This window comes from Melospiza melodia, chromosome 15, assembly GCF_035770615.1.
Source record: "Melospiza melodia melodia isolate bMelMel2 chromosome 15, bMelMel2.pri, whole genome shotgun sequence".
Lineage (NCBI taxonomy): Eukaryota > Metazoa > Chordata > Aves > Passeriformes > Passerellidae > Melospiza > Melospiza melodia.
In genome coordinates, this window is record NC_086208.1 from 13,581,406 (window position 1) to 13,605,876 (window position 24,471).

The following is a 24,471-nucleotide window of genomic DNA, read 5'->3' on the forward strand; positions in this document are numbered from 1 at the left end:
ATCCCTAAACCACTGTCCTCAATCCTGCTCGCTCCTGGCCATGCTTGTAGTTCAGACACCCATGCAGATGCCTACACACAGACTCTGTGATACCCCAGCACACAGTCACATGCTTTTGGATGGCTCTGAAATCATTCCATCCTTACTGCCTATTTTTATTCCTTGTTTTTTGAAGACATTGACAAATTAAAGGTAATCCAGAGAGATGATAAATACTACAGGCTGTGACCTCTGGTGTTAGATTAAAGAAACTTAATACAGGGACCCAGAGAGAAGGCAACTGAAAGACTGACTGATAAGTGCATAAAATATGGAAGAGGAAATAATAGTCAATTTAGGTTTGACCTCAGAACATTTTTTTTCCAGCAAGGTCATAATTTAAACAATGGAATAATTTGCCAGGGGTAGGTTGCTGAAAGCCTGTCATTAAAGAGGTTCAGGAAGAAACTAGACAAAAATGCCTGGGTTTAGTGTAGAGGCTGATTCTGTACTCATCTCTGGGGAGAGACTCAATGAGCCAGGAGTGCCTTCCCAGCCTTTTCTCCTGTGATTTGTGCTCACACTGTTCCCTTGTCTTGCACACTCCCTCTGTACCTGTCTGCACTGTCCTGCCTGCCTGGTGGCAGCATCCCTGGGGGAACAGCATTTTTCCCTTCCCAGCTGCAGGAGAAATGTGATGTGAGAACTGTTTGGGGCACACTGCAGTAGGAGTTTGTCTCTGGACCATCCACCAGCAGGGAAGGGATTCTCAAGATAGGGAGCCATGGTTTCTGGCCTGATGCTTGCACAGGGCTGATTTATTTCAGCTTACAACATTATGTTTGGCGCGGAGGATGATTTCCCCAAGCTACCCAGAAAGGGGTGGCCTATTGTCTTGATCAAATTCAGGAATTTTTCATTATGTGATGGCTGCCAAGTGCAGTTACTGTGCTGGGGAGGAGGGGAAACGTGATCAGACTTGTGCTGAGATGTATCACTCCTCCCAGGCCAGAACACTGGATTGCCACTGGGTTTGATTACCAGTGAGGGAACCAATCCTCACTGTGCAGCAGAAAAGCTCATGCTGGGAAAAGGTCTCAGTGCAGTTACTGGGCAGGGATGAGGAAAGAGAGGTGATGTGGTCCCATAACTGCTGAAACTTCAGGAAGGAACGAGCAGAAAAGAGAAGAGCCCAGGGCAGGATGAGAAGCAGGACATGTGACTACCCAAGTTCTTGCCTGCCTTCTTCCCTTCAGCCCTGCTAATCCTGCCCCAGCCACAGGCAGTGTCACACTGCGGGACACAGTCCCAGCCGAGCTCGTGCTCCTGCAGCACCAAGAGCCCTCTGTGCAAGGGCAGAAATTGCTGGCTGCTGCCACAGCTGGGAGGGCTGAGATGATCTCCACAGGCCAGTCTATTGTTGTGGGATTTTTTTGTCTTCTCTGTGGTGGTGTCCTGTAGCCCTCATCCTGTCTGTGCAAAGTGCTTTGCTGAGGACTGCTCTGTGCTGTCTCATGCAGTGTGCTAAGGCTCTTTATTGAACTTTTCTCTGCGTACACAAATTGCCAAATATGACTAAAGTAGTAAACAGTTATCGCCTACCTACCACAGCAAGAACTGAGTTTCAGACCATCACAGACTTTTGTTCTTAGTTGATTTTCCTTTCTTTGTTGTCACTTACTTTCAGTATATTTAAAACTTTTGATCATGAAGTTAATTCTCTGTTATCTCTGTTAAAGAAGGTTTCTAGCAAAATAAGGTTCTGATTGCCCATATTCACACTGGTGGCATGAGGAGCAGAGGGTTTACATCGCCTGCCCAAGGCCAAAGCAGGAATTGGTGACAGAGCTGGGAAGCCTCCCCAGGCCAGCAAAGAGCAGAATTCCAGGGGCTAGGGGTCCTTCATCCCCCTCCAGGCACAATCCAACCACATTCCTCCCAGAATATGAGCAAACAAGCTCAAGTGGAAGAATCAAACTGCTCCTTGCTCTCAGCTCTGAAAGCTGGAGACTTGGCTGGAGAATTGAACTTTCAAAGTCTTCAGCACTGTCCCTGGTCACATCCATTATCTGCCTGGTGACGTTTCCAAGTCTGTTTCCCAGTGTTTGTGCATGGCAGCTTTCCCCTTTATACAGCTGCCATTGCCACCTGTGGGACCTGGAGCAAAGCTCTGCTTCAGTTGGCTCCAAAAAATCCTGCTTGGTGTGTCCAAGCTACAGCCCTGGGAGAGGCTGGAATTTGTCATCTTCTGGAAACACAGGGAGAAATCCCCCACTCAAACTGACACAAAATGAGAGGCACTCTGCAAGCACTCTCTTCAGCCTTCTGGGTCGCTGTGTTTGCTCCTGCTCAGGCCCTGCAAGCCTGGATAACTGGATGTGTGGCTGTATTGCCGTGTTCCAGGCTGAGGATTAGTTCCTAGCCATTTCCTTTCTTCCCCATTTTTTAATCTTTTAAGACAAAGAAAGTACACCATCTGGCTCCTGCGTTTGTGGGATGCGAAATTGCTTTAACAAAGGTGAACTGATTAATTTTCTGTTACGCATTTGGGTACAGAAAACAAACATTTGTGTAACAAAAACAGCAGAGAGGCTTGTTCCCCCTCTCTGCAAAGGGGGAACAAGCCTGAAGGCTGATGCATCCTCTTCCTCCTCCATCACAGAGGGATCCCATCAGCTGCTGCCTTTTAACCTCCTTTTGAGAAGAGAGGATGGACAGAAAGTGACTGTGGAGGTGGAAGTGGAGCGAGGAGGTGGAGCAGCATCTGAGTGGAGAGAGGAGGAAAGTGGAGGAACAGGGGAGCCAGGGAGAAGCGGCCCAGCTCCTGTGAGCAGAGGGAAGGAGGGGCTGCTGGAGGAGCATTTCTGTGCTGTGTTGTGTAACGTGCTGTGCAATCCTTGGTGTGGGTCTCTGTGGGAAGGCGGGATGGAATATATCCACGCTGGAGAGGAAAGGTTTGGGCGGATTTCATTTTCCTTGTTGTTTTCTCTAAAAAAACCGTGTGGGTAGGCAATTTTTTTTTTTTTTTTTTGAGGTATGACTCAGGGCTGTGACAGCAGGTGGTGGGACGCTGTAGGTCAGGGACACGGTGCCTCAGCCAAGCTGAGGGTGGCACAGAGACTGCAGCAAGTGGGGCACAGGGGCCCTGCCCAGAGCTGTCCTGGAGGATGTTTTGGTGGCTCTGGGGGAGTGTCAGAGCTGGGGGCATCACCAGGGCTGAGATCAGAGCCCCAAGCTGCTCTTTCACCCTGCACTCTGGGGTTTGGGTACTCCAAGAGCCCTTCTGTGGCTCTGGACCCTCCCAAGCTCCACTAATACCAAAATATTTTTCCATTTTTCCCCCCAAAATGTGTCATTCAGTTCCAAAACAAAAATCACATGGCAGCTGTCCAGGGACAGGGCAGTATTTCTTCATCTTCAGATGAGAATACAGTCTTAAATTGTACTCAAGACTCCTTAATAACTCCCAAGGGGATGTCCTGACATGGGTGGGACATCAGCAGTGAAGTCACATGCCAAAGAGAGGAAGGATTTATGTAGACATTAAACCTCATGAAGACATTCCTCTGTCCATATTTCCTCTGTCCTACTCTTCTGGCATCCTGCTCCAAATCCTGGGCTGGCCTTGACCCTTCTAAGGGATTTAGCTCCATCCTTTCACAGAGATCAATCTCAATTCTGCAGGTCATTTCATCATGCAGAGCACACCTGCTTGTCAAAAAAAAGACATATGCAGGACTTGAAAAGGGGGCTCTGTATTATTATTATTATTATTATTATTATTATTATTATTATTATTATTATTATTATGTTTTGTTTATTTTTATTTTTATTTTTATTTTTATTTTTATTTTTATTTTTATTTTTATTTTTATTTTTATTTTTATTTTTATTTTTATTTTTATTTATTTCTACAAATGCAGAGATAATAATAATATTATAATTATTTTGTCATTATAATAATAATGACAAAAATGCTCCCTGTTTCTGTGTCCTCACCACCCTGGAGCATTGTTTGGATTTGGGAGAAAAAAGGTTTGCAGGAAGAAGCAATATCTTTTAATGGAACTTATGATTTTGTTGATAGAGGAGAAAGAATGGATTTTAGGTGCACAAACCCTCTCTGAGTACTTATTTTTTATTGTTATTTTCTGTTGTATCAGTTGGTTTAATAAAAGATTAATATCTCTTCCCATGAACCTTGGCTCTCACACCCTTAGACCATCAGAATTTCTGCTATGACTTTGGCCTTAGGTCAGCGTTCCTTAAAAAGTCTGAGATCCCACCTCCTCTGAAGCATGAAGGTTTACTGTGCAAACAATTTATTTCTTCTCTTTCTTTAAAACGACCACAAAACCCCCATATTCTTGATAATTTTCAGTACCCATTTAAGGTTGCTTTTCTGGTGACCATCTCCCATGTTGACCATCTCTTTTCCTCGGCCACTCAAGATTGGCTTCTTTCTCATGGACACAGCCAGTTATTTTTCCAGTGAGGTTTCCAGGTGTGCAATAAGTCACTGAGGTTTAGCAGCTGGAGGCTCATCAAGCATGGTGGGTAAGACTAACAGACAAGCCTTGTGTTGGAACTGGATTTAGTCTGACCCACAGTCTTCTCCATAGATAAAATAATCCCACCATCACTAGTGCTCTGTTCCCAGCAGCTCTGAGCTCTCTGCAGAGGGTCAACTGTACTTTCCCCAATCTGCCTTTTTGTGCAGAGCCCCTTAGAGCTCCTGTGGATCCCTCAGGATCCTGTCAGCCCCCTGGTGCTTCCTTTGTGGTTTTGCTGTGCAGCTCATGCACTGTGGATCCCAGCACAGGGGAACTGCTGCCCAGCCCTGTCAGCACCAGGATGGAGCCCTGTGATGGGTGTGCTGGGGCTCTGAACCATCACCTGCTAAGGGAAAGGCCAACAGGCACAGGGGAGGAAAACTCCCTCTGAATTTCTGGCTGGAATGTGGTACTGCCTCAGTTTGGGAGGGAAAATAAGCTGCCACTCTCAGGTTTTATGGTAGAGCCGGTGTACATTGGCTGTAAGTCAGCTCTGGACAGAGAATGAGCCAGGCTGTGCACTCAGGCAGTGTCCTCAGTGCTGATGGGAGGCAGCAAGCTCAGTCCTTGGCCACACTGGGTGTCAGGGGGATCCGTTGTAGAAGGTACAATGTGTGTCACGTTCAGCCTCATCAGCACCATTCCCAGCACCTCAGTGCTGTGCAGGTGCATCTGTGCACCACCTTTTCCTCTTCCGGCCCTTCTCTGAGGAGGAAAACGTGATATGCTGCTCTCTGTACACCCTTTCTGCTCAGGTTTTGGGAAAGTTTCACATCTACAAATGTATGTTCTATTAGGAAGAGGACTTAGAGGTGAAAAGTGTTTTAATTTTCTCCTTCTTAGCTGGGATCATGGAAATATATCTTGCTTTGTCAGACCTGTAAGAGTAGGGGCAAAAAAGCCTCATAATGACCTGGAGATGTGACTGATATAGCCAAGCAGAGCCACAGTCTTCCTATGTGCAAGAGTCTGTGTTTGAAAGTATTTATGCCCTTCTCAACATCTGTTTATCCCATGTATCCCATCACCCCAACCCCTGATTTATTTCTTTCCTTGTTCTTATTGCCATCACTCCTCCTAGATGACATCTGTATGCCTCTTTAGGTGTGGGTGGCTCATGCCATGGTGCCTCACTGTCCTGACTGGGTTTTGGGGGCAGAGAAAGCAGATTCCTGCTAAGCTGCAGTAGGGCTGGCAAGGGGAGGTGAGGGAATGGCTCAATGTGGGTGTGTGGGTGAAGTGTCTCTGTGCCTGTCCTGGTGTGCTCTGCGTGCAGGAAAAGTCAGTGTGGTATTGAACGTGCTGGTCTTTGATATCTCTGTGGCTCCTATAAAAACCTCTGCAAATTGAGTTTGTGGCACAGCTCCTTATCTCCTGAAAGGAAGATGTAACAGCATCATCTTGTGTTTTAGCCAGACATTTTCCCTCGACACTTCCCCATTTCTACACTGAGGGAAAAACAAATGTTGAGTCTCTTTTTTTTTTTTTCTCCTGTTTGGAACCTTAAGAGCCCTTCACACAAAGCAGCTCAAGTGCAGAAGAATTAATTGGGGAAATTAGGTTGTGCTGTATTCCTGGCATTTCCTCAGAAACGGTAATTGCCCTAATTCTCCACCCTGTCAAGACCTGCATCCGCACCCTGTTTTCTCCCTCCCCTTCTTCTCAATGTCTACCTGTTGTTCTCCTGCTTGAGTTGCTGTTTTCATGCTGTTGCCATTTATTTCATTCCAGTAATGAGAGGGATGTGGCAGGTGAAGAGCTCTCACAATCTGGTGACATCTTCTTTGAAGCACAGGCACAAAAGAGCGGTTTGTTTTTGGGAGATAAAAACTCCCTGTTCTGGTACTTGACCTCCACGCTCACCTCTTCTCCTGCTTGGGGTATGTTGCTGCTGTCATTGCAAGTCATTTGGCTCAGAATTTTTGTTTAATACAGTCTCAATATTCACCTAAACACTGACCTCCAGCTAAATCCCTGTGTTCTCCCCAAACCCTCACATACCTACTGAGAGCTTATCAAACTTAGAATCTTTCAATCAAAGCTCAGCCCCATTTCCCAGGCATTTTGAATTGAGGCTTTTGATTTCTCCCAAACATCAGGCTGAGATTCAGAGGGCTGGGAGTTCAAAGCCTTTCATTTTAGCTTCCTGATGGTTTTTAACCTTCCATTTGCAGAGGTCAAAGATGTAGCCAAACAGGGAGGAATTGTTTGTTGTTCAGTATTTCCCGAGCTGAAACACCTGAGGATGTCTAGGACAAGTTTGGAGTCAACGGGGATGATTCTTCCATTCCATGTCCATGCTGACTGGACTTTGGCTGCTCTTAAAAGCTGTCCAGGCTGATCTCTGCTTTCCTGAGATCTGGGGAGAGTCCTGGGAGTAACCAGTCAAGTGCTGGAACCATCCCTGGGGTAGTGATACCATCCCCATAGGTTAGAGTCAGTTCTGTTCAGAAAGCTGGGACTGTTTCTCAATGCAGCCAAACTACCCAAGCCTCTCACCTCTGCTGTAAAAACCTGAAATAGCAAATTTCCTGCGGTGAAGTTCAGGAACCCTTTTCTTCAAAGCAATTCCCTTTGCATAAAACTTTACTATGGAGGGCAGGACCCTTTTCTATTTTCAGTGTTCCCTGACTGCAGCCAACAGATCTAGAGAGACAAGAGAGGCTACTTGTGATCCCCATCCATCCTTTAGCTTTTCCCTTCCCCCTGACTGTGAAACTGTTTTTCTTTCCCCTGTTTTAATTTGTTTTGTCCAAGTGTGGTTCCCAACACCTGCTAGAGTCTGCCTGCATGCAGTGTGCTCGCTTCCTTCTCCTGTCCCCATTTGGAGCATCCCATTAGCCTGAAAGCTGTGACAGACAGGGAAAAGAGCTCAATGCCTCCTTTTAAGCAAGATAGACTCTCCCTTGGTGGAGATCCATCCACAATGAGTTTCACTGGGGTGTCACCAGAAACAAGGAAGGATTTTGTACACAGTAGGTCAGAGATGCTGATGGTTCTGGGTTTTATCAAGGTGGGTAAAAATTTAAACTGTATTTAAATTTAAACGATTTAAGCTGCATCTAGAGCAGAAGAAGGTCAAGAACCTTATGCCAGCATAGTAATCCAGCTCCCTGATTCCAGCACAGATGGGCCAGAAAGAGTGTGGGTCATGAACTGTTCATGCTTTGGGAGGAGCACTGCCACTTACAGTCCATCGAGATTGGAATGTGCAAATGTAAAACCCTCCCCTCTCATCTTGTCTAGGTTGTTAAACCCATTTCCTCACTGCAGTCCAGCTGGCCACTGGCCTCCTCCTGCCTTCCCACCTCTCAAGGAGACCATGATCTCAGCTCTCCTTTACCATGGGTGCAGCCAAGAGATCTTTTGTGTGGTGACACGCTGATTAGGAAAAGGTGGGGATCACCCCCAACCTCGGTGTGATCAGCAAATAAACTGGAGGCAGAGAAGTTTAGTGAGATCATGGATAAATTACTCTTTGCTTCATGACAAACTGAAGACCCCCCTAAAAAAATTAAAATGCAAGTATCTTCATTACCATCCCTAATTAAGATGCTTGTATGGAAGGAAACCACTGCTTTTCTTTTTTTCCTGCTGATTCCTGCATAGTCAGAGTTTCTCCAGGCCTTCCCCTCCTGATCCCCCCAGTTTCATACTCCTGCCTCTCCCAGCTCCTTCTCCCCCCTGTCTGGATGGAGAAAGGCCCTATTTGAAAGCAGCTTTAATACCCAGGGCTGTTTAGGGCCCTGCTGTCAAAGAGAGCGTGTTCAATGTACAATCAAGGGGCAACGATGCACAAAATTGCACACACACACGGAATGGGAATCTTTTCTCAGCGCGTGTTGAGCTTTGAACGCTTAAGTGATTCCACCTCTCCCTTCCCCATCCAATTATGTGGGCGACACATGATAAGATTGCTAAAGGCATTAGTGAGGGAAATCTTTATACTGCCTAATCAATAGTGTTCTCCTCAGCACAAGGCATCTCCCCACTCTGGCCTCTCAGCCTTGCTCCTGTTTGCCTTCTGAAAACACCTGGAGTTCACCTCCTCTCTTTTTGGGCTGTGGAGACCAAGAGTTAAAGCAGCAGTGTATCTGTTGAGAATGGTTGTAGTTAAAGAGTTTCTTTCTTGCTTTAAAAAAAACCCCGATGAAACAAAACAAAAAACCAAACAAATATATACAGAGAACCCTGCCAAACTCACATATCAGAGTTTTTGGAAATGTTTGCTGCAGAGGGACCTTCTGCCCCTTTCTGCTGTATGGTCCTTGCAGGAATGGCCAAAAACCTTCTAAGCAAAGGAGCTGGATGATAATTTTTCTGAGCATCACTGAGGCAAGACGCCAGATTTTATGGGCCACTAGACAGATCCAATATAGCAAATCCTCTGTTCCACTGTGGATTCTGAGACCAAATTATCAATTAATGTGAAGCATTAAAAAATCCAAATCCCTTTTAGTTCCCTGCAGTCATTAGTGACAAGATACAATATCTATTGCTCAAATGCTTTGCCAGCATCCCCTGGCAGCAAGGCAGAAACTTCACTCCTATTTTTTCCAACATATAGGAAAAAACATATGAGATCAGTGGTTTTTACTCTCAAATTCAGCTGCCTCTACATATTTACTTAGATGGAGAAATAAATCAGGTTTGGGTTACTCTCCCGGTTAGTTATTTGTTATTGGAATAAATGCATGGTAATAGATCTGACAGAGGAGATGTTTCCCTTTCAGCTCTGTGTTTGAGGTAGAATTTGCTTTGTTCTGCACTATATTATATTGATGTTTTTCTCCCACTGCTGGATGACTTCATTTGCTCTACTTCTTTCCAACATCCGTGCCTCTGCCACAGCTGGCTTTAGGATGCAGTTTCATGCACAGACTTCTCTTTTGTTTTCCCCCAACTGTAACGCAGAGGCAATTTAAACAACCATCATGAAACAATTTTCTAAGCTTTTCCTCCCCACAATTCCTACCTCAACTTTTTGGGAAGGGAGGTGAGTCAGTCATCCAATGGGCAATTCCCCAAGCAGAATGAGCTGTCAGCTACATTCGGCAGCTCAGCCTCCACTGCTGATGCAGGGTGGGCAGGTGCCCAGGGCAATGACCAGCTGGACACACCCTGAGGCCGTATTTGGGGCATTCTCCAGGCAGTTCTCAGCCTGAGTTCCTCAGCAGCACACCCAGGAGTGTACCCCCAAACCGCTGTGCTCACCAACTGCCTTTCCATCTTGGAATTTTGTCCTCGTGGGAACACAAACACCTCACTGGAAAGTCAGCAGACTTTATGCTTCTCATTCACTCCTAATGTGCTCACTGAGATCCCTACCCCTTTTTCTCTCTCCTATTCTCCAAATCTTTCCTACTTTGCTGCAGAGGAAAATGTAGTGCTGTATTTCCTGCCCCGGAATTTTGCTTCCCCTGCCCCTTTCTAAACTTCAGATTTCTGATTCCTGGCAGGTTTGTGGGTGATTTGGAGCTGTGGGATCAGCTATTTTCTTCCCCAGCCTGTGACAGTACTGATGGGACAAAGATATTTGGGCCAGTGTAGGGTGATGTGTGAGGTGCTTCAGTGGGACATTTGGCCAATGATACCTTTAACTCTGGTTGGTCTGAGCTTATTCAGTGAAGATATCAGACCTGGGCCTTATTCTGCTGGCAGAGGCAGATGAGTCCCTGCACCATGCTCAGAAGGGCTGGCAATGGGCAAGAAGCAGGATGCTGAAGTACCAGACACAGAGCAAGTGCTCAAGCATCCTAGAATTTCTCGTCTCGAGAAGAATTTTGGGTCCGTCAAGGGATGACATTCTGTGTGACCATTCAGTGTGGCCTCACAGTCCAAGGAGAAGTTTCAGGAGGCTGAGTGCCCCTTGACTCTTGCCCAGCTCACCCTGTCTGTGCCCTGGTGCAGGTGTGGGGTGTGAGGTGGTGGCCACAGGGGCCAGAAGGTCTCACCTGCATGATGCCCTCACAGCAAAGGCTGAGCAGCATTGGGATGTTGCGGCCAGCAAACGACTTTTGGTTCAGTTAAAGACACACCCTTTCCCTTCTTGTCCCCTTGCTTCATCCCCCCCCATCCCTCCCTCCCTCTCTCACCCTTCCCTTCTCTTTTGTTTGTCTCCTTCCCTTGTTCTCACCCATTCACTGTCAGGAAGGGCCGCGTCTGAAGGGCCAGCTCAGCGCAGCGTGGCAGCGACAGAGACTGGCACCGTCGGCAGCTGCAACAGTGAGTGATCCCAAACCCTGCAATGGGGGACTGCTGCTGCTGGGGCATGGAATGACTCCTGGGGCTGAGTGGTTTTGGGAACAGCTCGGGTTTGGTGCGTTTGGCAGTGAAGGGGCTCTGGTCTGTGATGGGAGCTGCACACGTGTCTGCTGTAGCCGCTCTCTGGGGCTCCTCTGGATGGTGAGGCAACATGGGGTGAGTGCAGAAGCCCTCAGTGCCACCTTCCTCTGAGGGTGTCCAGGCTGTGTCTGCACTAGTGGACAGTGTGGGCTGGACTCTGGTGGCAGCAAGTACGGCCTGGTTTGTCTCTGTGCAGCTAAACTACCCCATGTCTCCAAGCAGGGTGGCATTTGCACTGCTCGTTGGGACTGTCCCTGACCTGTGCTGTCCTCTCAACAGCTGCCTGGACAGTCAAACTGGGTGGTTGTATTGTCACATGCCAGCCCTGGCAGCTTTTATGTGCTGGTCTGAGCGCACTCTGGGTGTCTGCAGCTGGGACTGAGTGGATGCACCCCACACTGCTGCTCCCATCCCTTGGCCAGAGGGGTTGCTGTGAGTTTGAAGCTCTGACAGAGAAAAGGAGCTTGGTTCTGCCAAGGGTGTGGCTGATGGGAGCCACGTGAGCTGTGTGAACCTGCTGAGGGCTGGTGACACCTCTGTTCACCCTGCCCTCCTCCCACAGGGCAAAGGCAGCATCCCGTGGTGCTCTCTGCAGCATCCTCAGCTCAGTGTCCCCTCCAGGGAGCTGCAGGAGCCTGAGAAAGGACCAAACATCCAACTTGGTTGTCCTGTGGCATTTTCCTGCTGGCACACAGGGAAATGCTCTGTTGATCCAGAAAGTTAGGGAGTCTTTGCTTGAGCCTGTTTTGGAAGTGGGTGGAGCTAATCCACCCTAAGACACTGAACAGAGCAGTTATGACCCCTCATAGTTTAAGGCAGGAGAGTGATGGCTTCCACTCTTTATTTCCCAATAACTTCCCTCTGCCAGCAGTCCCAGAGATGTGCATAAATATCTGCAAAGTAGGCATGTGTGGGATAAATCACCTCAGCCTCCTGTGGCACTGTGAGGGGAGCTGTTTGCTCCTGGCCAGGTGATGCAAGATGAGTGCCAGGACCCCTCCTCCTGCTCCAGAGAACACCTACAATAGCTGAATGGATCCCGCAAATCCTTCCTGGGGTCTGTGACACAGCAAGGCTCTGGCACTTCCTGACTGTTGCCAGAACCAAATGGGAGTGTGGGTTTAGATATTGCTGATTTTGCAGAGGATATGTCAGCAGATAAGAAGATTTGCCACTGAAAGGTGATTTTGTTATGCTTATGCCTTTCTGAGCCAAAATTGAATTGTGGGGTGTGGATGGGAATTTAGTTCTAAGCACTGATGTAATTTTGTATCCTTGGCCCTGAAGGCAGTTTAAAAAAAATTATTTTCCCCTGTGCCCTGACACTATTTTGTTGCCTTTGAATCATGTCCTTATGACAGAACAGATACTGGGGTTGACCTTTGCAATGTGACATAATAATATGTGACTTCTTTATAGCTCTTTTCATTCAAAATGCTTGGCACACTGTGAATCTGATCTTGCAACCACTTGCCACTGGGCCTAGCACTCACTGCTCCAAGCAATCCCTGGGGAAGCCAGAGGAGCACAGAATTGCTACACCTGGTATTACTTGCAGGATCAGGCCCTGGAGAAATGTAGCACATCTGTGAATAACCACATCTTGGAGAGAAAAAGCCTTACCCTCTCATTTATCATTTTTATTGACTATCAGAATGCCATGCCCAGCACTAACATGACAGCCTCCCCTTGGCTACAGTGTCATGGCAGGGGATGCTGGGGCAGTATTCATAGCTATTATCTACCAACCTTCTTGCTTTTTTTATTATTTTTTCCCAGCTCTAAAAGCCTGTTAATTAATTAACTCCTTTAGCTTATCCTGCACCATTTGATCCTGCAGAAATCACAGCATTTTATCTTATTAGCAAGTGGGAATTAAAGAATTAAAACTGCTAGGGGAAAAAGAAAAAAGAACATTATCACTTTCCCTGGGCATCACTTCTGAAAAAATCTTGCCCTGTACCTTCAAAAGCCCCAAGCTCAGCCCCCAGGGCTTGATAAAGGATGTGGATCTTAGATCAGTGAATGCTTGGGCTGAAAACTGATTTGTGCTCTGCTCTGCCTGTTTGGAAAGGGAGGGCAGAGCCAGGTGCAGGGAGAAAAGCCCAGCAGTGAGACCCCAGACCTGCACTGTGCTGCAGGTCCCTTTCCTGCCACCATAGGAAATTCCATTAGTTCTCCTGTGCCTCGTTTTGCCATTGTTAAAGAGCAATCCCTGTTCGTGCTCACCAAGGAGATTCACATGAAAATGAGATTGCAAGGGGCACAGTCATTGCAGCATTGGGAAACAGGTAAGTACCTTAGGAATATGTAGGCCATCTGTGAGCTGAGACATTTGAGGTATTGGTTCACAGACAATGAATTTTGGGAGTTCTCAGTGGCTGGAAAGTGCAAAGGAAGCAGGTAGGATCCCTGCACCCATCTCTGCTTGGTTTGCTCTAGATCAGTAGAACCAGGAAAGATAACTGCTCCATCCTCTTGTGGATGAGAATTGATTAAATCTGGGCATGGGGACCCACTAACCATCACCAGGTACCTGCACACTTCACCACTGTTTGCCACCAGCAGAGCACTGCATCCCCACCACACCCTTAAAAACTCCTTTAAAAAATTACTTCATTAGGAGTAAAGAGATCTGGAAAGGATTCCCTGGATCATCAAATCCAATCCCCTGTTGCATCAATCACATCAGATTTATCTTTTTCATAATCAAGCACCACTATTAACTGTGTTCCTAAGGGGAAGAAGACAGTCCCAGAATCCCATTGCTTTAAATCGTAGCTGCCCCTGATTTCCAGTCTATGCTTAGTCATGGCCCATTTGTTAAACAGCAGGTACCTGGCGTGGAAGCAAGAAATTTAACACAGTTTTTATTAAAATAACCACCCAGAAATCCTCACCACAAAAAAATGCTGAGGCTGCAGAAGAGAACGTGCAAGGTCAGGCAATGATAAGGGGGAGGCCTGAGCTCACTCTTGCCTCTGCCTTGTAGAACAGACTTCACATCATCTCCTGAGTGATCCAGGTGGGGAGCAAGGCAAAAGTACTCACAGCACAAAGGAACCTTGTTGCTATTCTCCACCATCATATTCATTGTGTAACCCTCTGTCTCTCTTGCCAGGTATAACTAATGCTGAGCTAAACATTTGGCTATTTTTTTCCTTTTGCTGACAGGCTTTTCCCTGCCATTTATAGCTTCACTGTGCAAGCCATTACCTGCACAGCATTTTTGAGGAGGCAGTGAGTTCACAGAATCATGGGATTGTTTGGATTGAAAGGGACATTAAAGACATCCAGTCTCCTTCCCCTGCCATGGGCAGGGACACCTTCCACTGAACCAGGTTGCTCAAAGCCTCATCCAGCCTGGTCTTGAGCGCTTCCAAGGGTGGAGTTTCATTGTCCTGTTTTGCAGATTAGGAAAGGAATTCCACAGTTATCAGCCATACCAACCCATGGTGGTTCAAGAGCAACTTTCCCCCTCCAAAATGCCCCTGCTTTGTCCAGTGCAGTCTGATTGACTCCAAACCATGCAGGTGCTGCCCAGGCAGAGGAAGGTGCCTGGTGCAGCAGCTCACTGCATGCCATGAAAATGATGGGATGCTCTAAACCCATGATTTATCCACTTAGTTCATCTTAATACACAATGGATAATAATACAATGAATGGAGAAATTGGTGAGCACAGGCTCAAGTGTAAAAGCTCAGTGTAACCCATCAGGTGTGATGACCCACCCAGGTGTGACCTGGTGGCACATGGAGGTGGTGCTTTGCTCAGGCCACTGCTGCACAGAATGGCCAGAGTGACTAAGGAGGTGGGCTCCTTTGCCAAAACCAGGTTTGGAACTAGGACACTGCAATCCCATGTTTGCTTATTTAACTTGGCAGGTATTCAAGTGAAACAGGCACAGAGGGGAGGTATCAGAGCTGATCTCAGTACCCACATGTGGGATTTTAAGTTTCTATTTCAGTGCTCATGCTTGGAAAAGAAATGCAAGCAGACCCTCTCACCCTCCTTTTTCCTTTTTCTTTTTTTTTAAAGCACTATTTAAATGTCATAATAATCATATAGTGCCCACCTTAGTGTGCTGAACAAATTAAAATATTTTATTAGTCTATAATCTGAAAATCATTACTGTGCTTACCATAAAAAACTGCAAGTCTTCAGAGGGAATGATGTCAGTGGGTCTGAATTGAATGCAAATATATTTTGTTGCCGTGAAGGTAGGAGGGGTCAGACAGGCAGCCCCCAGCCCCAGGGCAGCAGGCTGTTAGCAGAGGAGGGAATGAAATGCATCTCACAGAGGGGAGGGAGAAAATGGATCTCTTGGCTGATTTTCCTGGAGTTTTGCAGGGTGAATGCCTGGGCCTGGCTGGTTGGGATGGTTTCAGAGGAAAGCATTGGTGCTGCTCCTACCCACCTCCCTGGGGTAAGGAAGTGCCCCAGACAGCTCATCCCAGCATGGCTGAGCTGCTCAGAACCTCTGACTCCATCCTGCTTCCACTGACAGCACAGGTTCCTTTTCCCCCTAGGCATCCACACACCCCTGGTGCCCCCTTCCTTCTGCAGATGATTCTGGATGTGTCTCTCCAAATAATTCAGTGTCTCTCCAAAACACAGCTCATGCAGCCCCAGGAAAGCGGCCTGTTCCCACAGCAGCCTCTGGCAGCTGGCTCCCACAGAGGCCAGGTGACAAGGCGGTCCCTGCTTTGGCCAGGTGAGCCTGGACACTCCCAGAGCAGTGGCTCCTGAGTCCCTTGCCCTGCACAGAGCCAGTGGGGCTTCTGCTGGTTACTCCTCACTCGCCTTGGGCGAGTGTCAGATGGTTCAAAGATTAATTACCATTTAACTGGCCGTATTTCCATCTCTGCAGAAGGCTGCAGTGGAAAAGACAGGAGTTCTGGGATCATTTACCCTGGTATTACACAGCAGATTACCCTGTACTTACGAGGTCACCAGTTAGTGTGTAATTAGACCTCCAACGCAGGGAATCTGTGATAGGCTTCCACACCACTCTTCCTCCTGGTGCCAGAGAAGCAGAGGGATGGCAGAAAAGTGCAGGCTGAAGCCTCATTAGGTGCATTTAAAGCTGTTAAATAGTTTAAAATTCAAGCCGGGGGAGGTGCAATGAGAGGGTAGCAAGGCCACCTGTACCTGTCAGAGAAAGGGAGGAATAAAACCCCAGAGTAGTTTGTCTAGGAAATGCAGGAAAGCCAAAACAGAAAGGAAGGAGATCCATGTGCCAGGCTGCTAAAAGGCAAAAGGCTCTTCACATGTCACCAGGAACAGCTTTGCCAGTGGTGAGGGACTCTGCTGAGCCTGAGACCCTGCCCATGTCCCTGACCATGCCATGGGGTGGTGTCCATGGAGCCATGGAGGATGCTGCAGTGCATCAGGACAATGCCTCTTGCTCCAGATTGCTCTCCCCCATTTCTCACGTGCACCCAAATCAAACACCTACTCACGGAGCATTTGGAGGAATGACAAATGCCTTTGATTATCAAGCACAAATTCCAGTGGCAGCTCATTGCATCTCTTGAGTGGCTAATAAAGCAGCAAGCCCATTCTGATCAATATACAGCAAATAGTGCTGTAGAGTGAGATTGTGCCCGCCCCAGGCCACGTTGAATTTTGTCTTTTTAAACCATGTTCTCTTCAAGCCAAGCACAGCCTCTTTTCTGTGGCAGCTCCCTAGAATTTCTGCCTTTCAGTGAGCCAGTGAAACAAATGCTGTTCTGAAACCCCTCCATGTAAAGAACCCAAGCTAAAGAGCAAAGCGTGTGTCTCTACAGCAATCACTGGTTTAAATACTCTTTTATTACATAGTCACATGTCTCTAATTCCTCCCCACAAAGAGCATCCATACAGTCAACAGCTTCTGAAGAGGTGAGGCAGAAACAAAGACAGTGTGAAGCCATTGATTACTGAGGATAGAAAGGGCTGTATGTAAATAATTTGTCTGAAGGATGACCAGAGTGGGGAGATGTGCTACCTGATTGCAAATATTTACAAAGTTGTGAGCTTGAAGGTTAGAAAATGTTTAGAGAAATGTATGGAAGTTAGCACAGGGATAATGTGGTGAGGATGACTGGGGAAAATCAGTGTGGCAAGCAGGAAATTTCCGTCGTGTAGGCAAGATTTGCTCGTGATTTCCTGAGGGAGGCTGTGGGTTGTTCACTTGGTTATATATGGATTGGCACCCATCAATACCTTAGCAAATCCTTTAGGGCCTGCTCTCACAAAGGAAAGGGAGAAGAATGAAATTTAATGGGGGGTTTTTTCAGCTCTACTCCCCCCTGTAAAAATTTTTCCTAGGCAGGTGCATGTTATTGTGGGGGCACGGCGCACACACACCCCTAACACTCCTGGACTGGAGCAGATTGTCCAGAGGAGTGAAAGCAGCCAGGGCTTTAAACCCAGCATCTGTAGTCACGTTTATCCTTGAAGTAAATGCTCCAGCAGTGACATAATTGAGGGCTGTCCTGTCTGCTCAGCATATGTCTGCAGGGGTCATTCATCCTCTCTGACACTGCAGAACATTAGCGGTTTTTGAGACTCACTTTCTCCTTCCGTCCTTCCGCTTGTGGCTAACCCTAATGGAGAGCTGGTGGCTAGAGACTCTTCTAGGAAAGCTGGCCTGTTTGGAGAGCTGGCTGTCTTGGAGGAGCCCTAAATTAGGGCAAAACCAGGCAGATGTGTCCTACTGGGTGCTGGGTTTGTGCAATGGCCCCAGCGGGGCTGGTTGGGGTGGAGGGTCTGGCTGGCTGCAGGAAGGGGAGCAGAAGGCAACTGGTGATATCTGTGATGGCCACTTAGTGCTCCAGGGCTCTAATGGCATCTGGGAAACAGGTTCCTGTGTTTGTGGGTTTGCTTATTTATTTATGCTCCTGGCTAAATAAAGTAGGGAGGAAGAATTTTAACACAGCGGTTGAAATGCATGGGACTGCAGCAGCTCTGTCCTACTCAAGGGCATCCAGACAACTTGATAGAGAATGGAGGGAACTTCAATGCATAGAAAGTCTTAGCTGGAAAAATAGAGAAGAGAATGCAAAGCTTGGTTCCTTCAAATTTTTAAAATTAACTTGTTTTCCAGGAGAACCCTGCAGCCCAACCCCAGCCTCACCATCCGCACATCACATTTTATTTATTCCCCTTCCTGGTGCCACTGCTGCTCCCCCGTGACAGCAGTGCTGAGGTGCTGTCACTGTCCTCTCCTGTGCCTGTCCCTTTTGGGCTGTTGCCACCACCTGCAGCCTCTCCCCTGCTTGCCACACCCGCTTTGGGCAGGGATGCTTGAGGCAGGCACAGAAAAGAGATGTCCATGGCGACTTCCCCTAGTTTAGGTCTCAGGAAGTTCAGCCAAGAACATGTCTGTCCCCAGTGTGTCTCTACAGTGCTCTGACTGATGGAGGCTGGGGGTGCAGGTTGGGGTTTGCCCTGCTGTGAAATGCAGCGTTTCATTCGGCAGCGCCAGAGCTGACACAGCTTTCCCACCGGCGCTGATGGGTTTAATCACATCATTAGTAGGTGTGACACTGCAGCCTCCGATGATGAGCTCTTAATTCTAACACAGCTTTCAGCGTGTTTATCTGAGATGCCATCTGTGCCTGCACTGCCTTCATTAGGAGAGAAAGCCTCTGTATCTTCTGACATTGGTCTGTATTTCTGTGATATTTCCCTGCTGAGAAACCACTGTTCAACTAGAGGGTGCGAACCCACACCTGAAGGAAAGCAATATTACCCAAAATGCCTAAATGGGCCAAATAGGCCACTAGGAAGTTCATTGTTTGGAGTAATCCTCAACTGGTACACAAAACTGGCTACAAGATATGATACAGCTATTTTATTCCTGAAAGATTTTCATCTTGGTAAAGCAGTTATGCCTCATGCTTAATCTAAAGTGCTGTAAGTTTTCAGGCAAGCAAAGAACAGTTTTTAATTTTTAAAATACTTTCTATTTTTGTACCTCCATACCATGCTTGTACATAGAAGTTTTCGGGTTGCTTGTCCAGGTTTTAGATACAAAATCATTAAGATTTGTGGGTGCAGATCTCAGTGTCTAACCTTCCCCCTTAAAAACTCCATGGTATACATATTATTACCTGTATACTATATATGCAGCTATTTATTTTTGCAGCTGTCCATTGATCAACAAAGTGGCAGCATGGTGTGCTCATGGTGTTCTACTGCTCTTGACAAGATTCACAAAACACAAACCAGGCAGGAGATGCCACATCACAGTCTATCTACACATAAAAAAAGGGAATGCTTCCATAGAGAGGTGGCATGCCCTGGCTTGTATCAGTTTTCTGTCTGCATGCTGCCAGGCTGATGCTCAGCGAATCTGACATTAACAAGAAATAGATTTCCAAACAATCTCGCCTAATGAATTTTGAATATTATCATGATTAATGCTAAGGCAGTTGAACTGATTATCCAGTATCCAGAAGTAATGGAGCCTTATCTACATCTTGTGTAGTCCTCAGTCAGGAATGGCTTTGGCTGCAGACAAAGATGAGTGTTGCTGGTTACCCAGAGGGGAGGCACTGGCAGGACAGAGATGGAAGGGAGATGATGAGATACCCATCTGAAAGCATTTCAGCATGGAGTGATCACACATGCAGGTTCTTTATTGCTGCTATTTCCTAAGCTACATTTCTCAGGCCATTTTCAGACTTGGCTTTTATACCACCAGGTTAAGATTTATTGGGCAAATATTTCTCCTCCTTCCCATAGCCAGAAACTGGGCTGATTTTCATTCTCTGCATTGCCAAAAGAACAGAATCCTGATGGATATGTTTCTTGCATCATGATGGTTTAACTTGACTTCTTTCCGATCAGCTTTTGAGCTATTAAACACCTTTTGTAGCATTACCAGGGAAATGATAATGCAGATCATTCACGGACAGCTTCTGTTGGCACAAGCAGTCTTTGCAGAATCCAGATCCCCCTTAAAGCTGGAACCAGCAGAGAGCTGCATTGTCTCATGGGTATTACATTTCTCTGAGCAGGCCTGTCCTAAGAAAGTGTGTTCTGATGGAAGGGTCTCCAGCCTTGTGGAGACAGCTGGTAAATCTGTGAGGTGCCTAACAAACTATCTGGAGGCTGTGGTTTGAATAGACTTGGTGGCATTCCCAGCCTCTGCTGCTATCTGGGCAGTGACCATGAGAAAGGGGCTGTGATGTGTGCCCATCAGGTTGTGCAGGGGACTTCAGAGGCCACCACTGGCACACACAGGTCCACAGCTGCCCCGTGCTCACCCAGAGCTGAGCAGGGAACTCCAGGGTCTCTGGGGGAGCTGACCAGAGAATCCTCCCCCAGCACTACCACTTGGCTCTCTGTGTTGCCAGTGTGAGGCTCTGTCATTCTGGGCCACCAGAAGCTCTCAGTAAGTCACCCAAGGAATCAGTTTGGTCATCTCTCCTCCACCTGGGAAGGTTTTGGCAGCAATCTTTAGTACAAGAGTTTAGAACCTGCTAGGAGCTGCTGGTGCCTTTGCTGACCTCTTCACTACAGGCTTTACAAACTACAGCTCCTCTGCTCCCATAGACCCCCCTGCTGAATAAGGCATGGGTGGGGTTTCTCACAGCTCACATCCTGGTGTTGGAGATCATGGCTTCTGGAGCTTTTACTCAGATGAACATGGAACTGGCCATCCCTCTGCAGGCTGGTTGTGCAGCTGTTTGCAAGCAGCGAGTGCAGCTGCTTTGAGTGTTGGGAAGAAAAGGTGAAGAGTGAGTTGTAGTAAGGTGCACACCAAGCAGATTATTGGCAAACACAATTAAAAATATATGTGCAATTTCTCCTCTGTTTCCCTTGTCTTAACCATCTCCTGCATTACCTCTGGCATTTTTAGACAGTAGATAATGTGGCTGAGAGGACTCTTGAGCACAGGCAGCTCTTGGAGCAGCAGTGATTTATCTCAGACCATTTTGAAGTAGAAGAATTTACCTCTAGCTACAGCCACCCCTCCATGTCTGCCCTCCCTCATTTGCATAAGTAATTGGCAGCTTGTTAATGGCTCATTAGGAATGCTGAAAACCGTGGGATTAAAACACACTCAGTGGAGCAGAGATGGGGGGTAGGGGGGGAAAGGTTGCTGTCCCTGCTTGCAAATTACACTGCTTGATTCAACGTGATTCAGAATTACAGGTCATAAAGCAACTAGATTGTTAAATGAAGTAAGGAAAAACAATGTCAATGGCAGGTTTTATTTTTAGACTCATGTTTAAACACAGTGTGTGCATCTAGGGGGAACAAACAGTCCCTTGCCAAACAGTCCTACTGACAGCAGGAAGCTCTCACCCCTTTCTCGGTTTCACATTAACCCTGCCTGGTCAGTGTTTCCTGCTCCTGAACCAGTCCATCTGGCTCCTCGCATCACCTCGTGGCAGGGACATTTGGTTCCTTTTCCCATGTTCTCTCCGGGTAAATCCAACCTTCTCACCTCTAGCAGCAGGCAACCAGCATGTTCCTTTCCTTGGGCACGACTGGGACACCCAGCACAGCTCCATAAAAGTAGGAGAAACAGCTCCAGGTTGCTGTGTGCATTCTGTACATCTCAAAAATCCCTAGAAAACTGCAGTGAGATGTCTTTGGTTGCTGGCATGCAGGGAGGCAGGCAGGGAGCCTTTTGCCGTGGCATTGCCAGAGCCTGCAATGCAGGAGATGGTTGGTGTAGCCAGTGAGAATTGTCAGAAGATCACATCTGCTGTTCCTGGAGAGTGGAGCGTGCTGAGGACACAGCCAAGTCAGTTGAAAAGTTTGATGGAAGCTGTTTGCTGGCTGTTTAATCTCCATTTCAGCACTGGCTATGGCAGCAGTGACCGCAGAGACACAAGGGGTGAAGGCAAGGACAGGGCTATGATGGCTTTTGAGTCACTTTGAGGATGCTCAGCCCATGGGCTGGGGCAGCTATAACACACCCTGCCTTTCCGTCAGGAGAACACCCTGGAGATTTTTGGAAGCCAAAAATTTTGGGTAATTCTGGCAATGGTGCAGTCTCAGATATAGTTAGGACCTTTCTTCCTGGATAAGCTGAAAGGAAATTACAGATAAAGCACTTGGGAATCACATCCAGGCATAATTTGCAGTTAAATTCAGCAACCTCTGATCTAAACTTGGCTACTTAAGAGCCTGCTAAGGTGACAGTTGAAACCATGAAGTGGGGACAGCTAAGGTTCAGCAAAGCTCAGTGCTCTCTGGCATGTCAGAGTTAATCCCTGTGCTTTGTAAAAGGTGCCCAGGAATCTGTCACGGCTCACAGAGGCAAAATACTGGCACATCTGAAAAATTTCTCAGTGCAGCTGGATCCAGGCTGAAGGCAAGGAAGGAGTGTGTATTCTCCTGGATCCCCAGCCAGCAGCATGTGCTGCTCTTTGCATCACCCTGAGATGTCACCTCCTTGTGCCCCAACCTGAACTGACAAACATTGACTCACAAAGGCACAATCTGCAGCAGTTTTGTTTGTTGTTCTCAAAGAGCTCAACTTAGCCAAACAGAGCAGCTTTTCCTCCTTCTTGCTTTCATTGCTTTTGCTTTTTTTTTTTTTTCCTGCCCTTACATCCCCTCAGATGACCCTGAGAGCCACCTGTGGCTCTTATTCATACAAGGCTGTCCAGAGCTGCTGAAATAACAGCACATCCTGCTGCAGCAGGAGTCAGCATGTCCTGATGGGGACTTACAGCTGGCTGCTGGGGAAGGCTCAGAGCTGCATCACCCAGCTCCTCAAGCTGAGCTCTAAAGGACACAAGATTTGGTGTGGTCCAGGCTGGGATGGCATCCAGGCCTGCAGGGAAAGAAGATCCCAGGTCACCCCTACCTACAGCAGCAGGAACAGAGATGGCAATCAGAGAATGTGTGTCTTATCACTAGGCTGAGTGGAATTTCCTGGAGAAGAATGGTGCCAAGGTCTCCACTGCTGCTATGTGATTCTGTACAAACTCAAATGTCTATGCTTCCTGTACAAAAATGAGAAGTTCAAACAATGCTGCATGATACAAAGACATCTACAGTGGTCCTTATGATCTTCCCAAGGCAGGAGCAGAGCCTCCATTAAGTGTGCCAGGAGCAGGAGGAAAGGTGGCAAATTACCTTGGAAAGCAAATGTCAAATGACCAAGGAAAACAGAAGCACTGGGGTTTTTGTTGTTGTTGTTTCTTTCTTTCTTTCTTTCTTTCTTTCTTTCTTTCTTTCTTTCTTTCTTTCTTTCTTTCTTTCTTTCTTTCTTTCTTTCTTTCTTTCTTTGGTTGGTTTGGTTTTTATTTCAACGTTGCAAAGGAAACTGCACAAAAACAAAAATAAGACACAGGCTAAGAGCGTGCTGGGGACAAATCCCATTCTGAGCTGAGATCCATGGAGGTGCCTTCCAGCTGTGGGTGTAGAAAAGATGGCTCAGTAGTTCCCCTTTGAATGCTGCTTTGGACTACAGCCCTGATATGTGAGCTGGGAAGGGGGAAAACAGTGCTTCCCACCAAAAGCTGCCTTTAATGTGCTAGTATCTGTATTCCCAACAGTCCTAAATTTGCATGACGGCTTTTCAGCCCTACTCTGGTTTTGATTTCCAGGTTATCTCTGCTGGTGGCCCAAACTGTGGATTTATTGCACAGTCTTTGCTGAACACTGCTGCTCCACTACCTGCTGCTGTACTGCCAGACTCACCAGGGGATAACATGTCATCTTTTCCTTTCCTAATCAGCTGGATGTCATTCAGGAAGCTGGGACAAGGAGAACTTTTCCCCCAGACACCAGCTTTCCTTGGTGGCAGGCAAACCTCAAGCCTTATAATACTACATGTACATAGCACTTATATAGCTTTACATCCTCAAAGTGCTGTACTAGCATTAAGTAATTATCTCTCTCCCTAATGGCCATTAATGCTGGCCTTTCATGAACCTCCCCCAGCTCCCAGAGGTTCATATCTAATCCAGCAATAAGCTGCTCAGAGGGAGGGGCTGGATATCTTGCAAGTCCAAGGGTTTGGATGTGTAATGAGGCTTCAGAGCAGGGGCCAGGTGCCCTGGAGTATCAGAAACACAGAGCCGTGGACCAGGTCATGCCCCTGGGAGCATCCACTGGAAAGGGATGGAATCAAGGAGGTGATACTGTGATCTTGAAATGGAGAGGAAGAAAACTTTGGCTGCTCAGAGGATGTGCACTGATTGCTCTATTTATTACCAGGATAGCATTGTGAAGAGAAAGAGCAGAGCAGTGGGAATAATGTGTCAGTGTGGGCATGGGGAGTTGATCTAGGGAGAGAAAGTTAGCTAAAAATGTCAAACAAAGCTAGACAGCCATGGCAATGGGATAAAGAGGCCAGTCTGCAGATCTGTGAAGCATTAAAATAACAAGGCAAAAGGGCAAGCTTGGCAGCATCATAGGATTTAAAGAGAGGAGCAGAAGAGGATTTGCTTGTCTTATTTGCTTGCAAGCAGAGCCTTCTTCCAAACTGTGGAGTGTCTCCAGGGGAGATGTTGTAATGCCGCTGTTTCAGGACACTTTACCCTTGGGGAAGGCGAGGCTCCCTGTTAGCAGGGCTCTCCCAGCCCTAGCTCCCAAATAGAGAAGATGGTGTGGGAAGAGACATGGCTGTTTTAGA

General features: G+C 47.2%; 1 protein-coding gene across 3 annotated transcripts in view; it reads left to right on the forward strand.

Moving 5' to 3' along the window:
- NTRK3 (neurotrophic receptor tyrosine kinase 3) overlaps positions 1-24,471 on the forward strand; it is a 208,628-nt gene that overhangs the window by 174,421 nt on the left and 9,736 nt on the right. The window contains exon 16 of one of the 3 annotated variants that reach the window (XM_063169867.1): positions 10,683-10,757. The exons of 1 other annotated variant lie outside the window; for it this stretch is intronic. In XM_063169867.1, coding sequence (XP_063025937.1) covers positions 10,683-10,757 — 75 coding nt within the window. Of the gene's footprint in view, positions 1-6,263; positions 6,282-10,682; positions 10,758-24,471 lie in introns of those variants that run through there. One more of the 3 variants, XM_063169869.1, reaches the window with a different exon arrangement.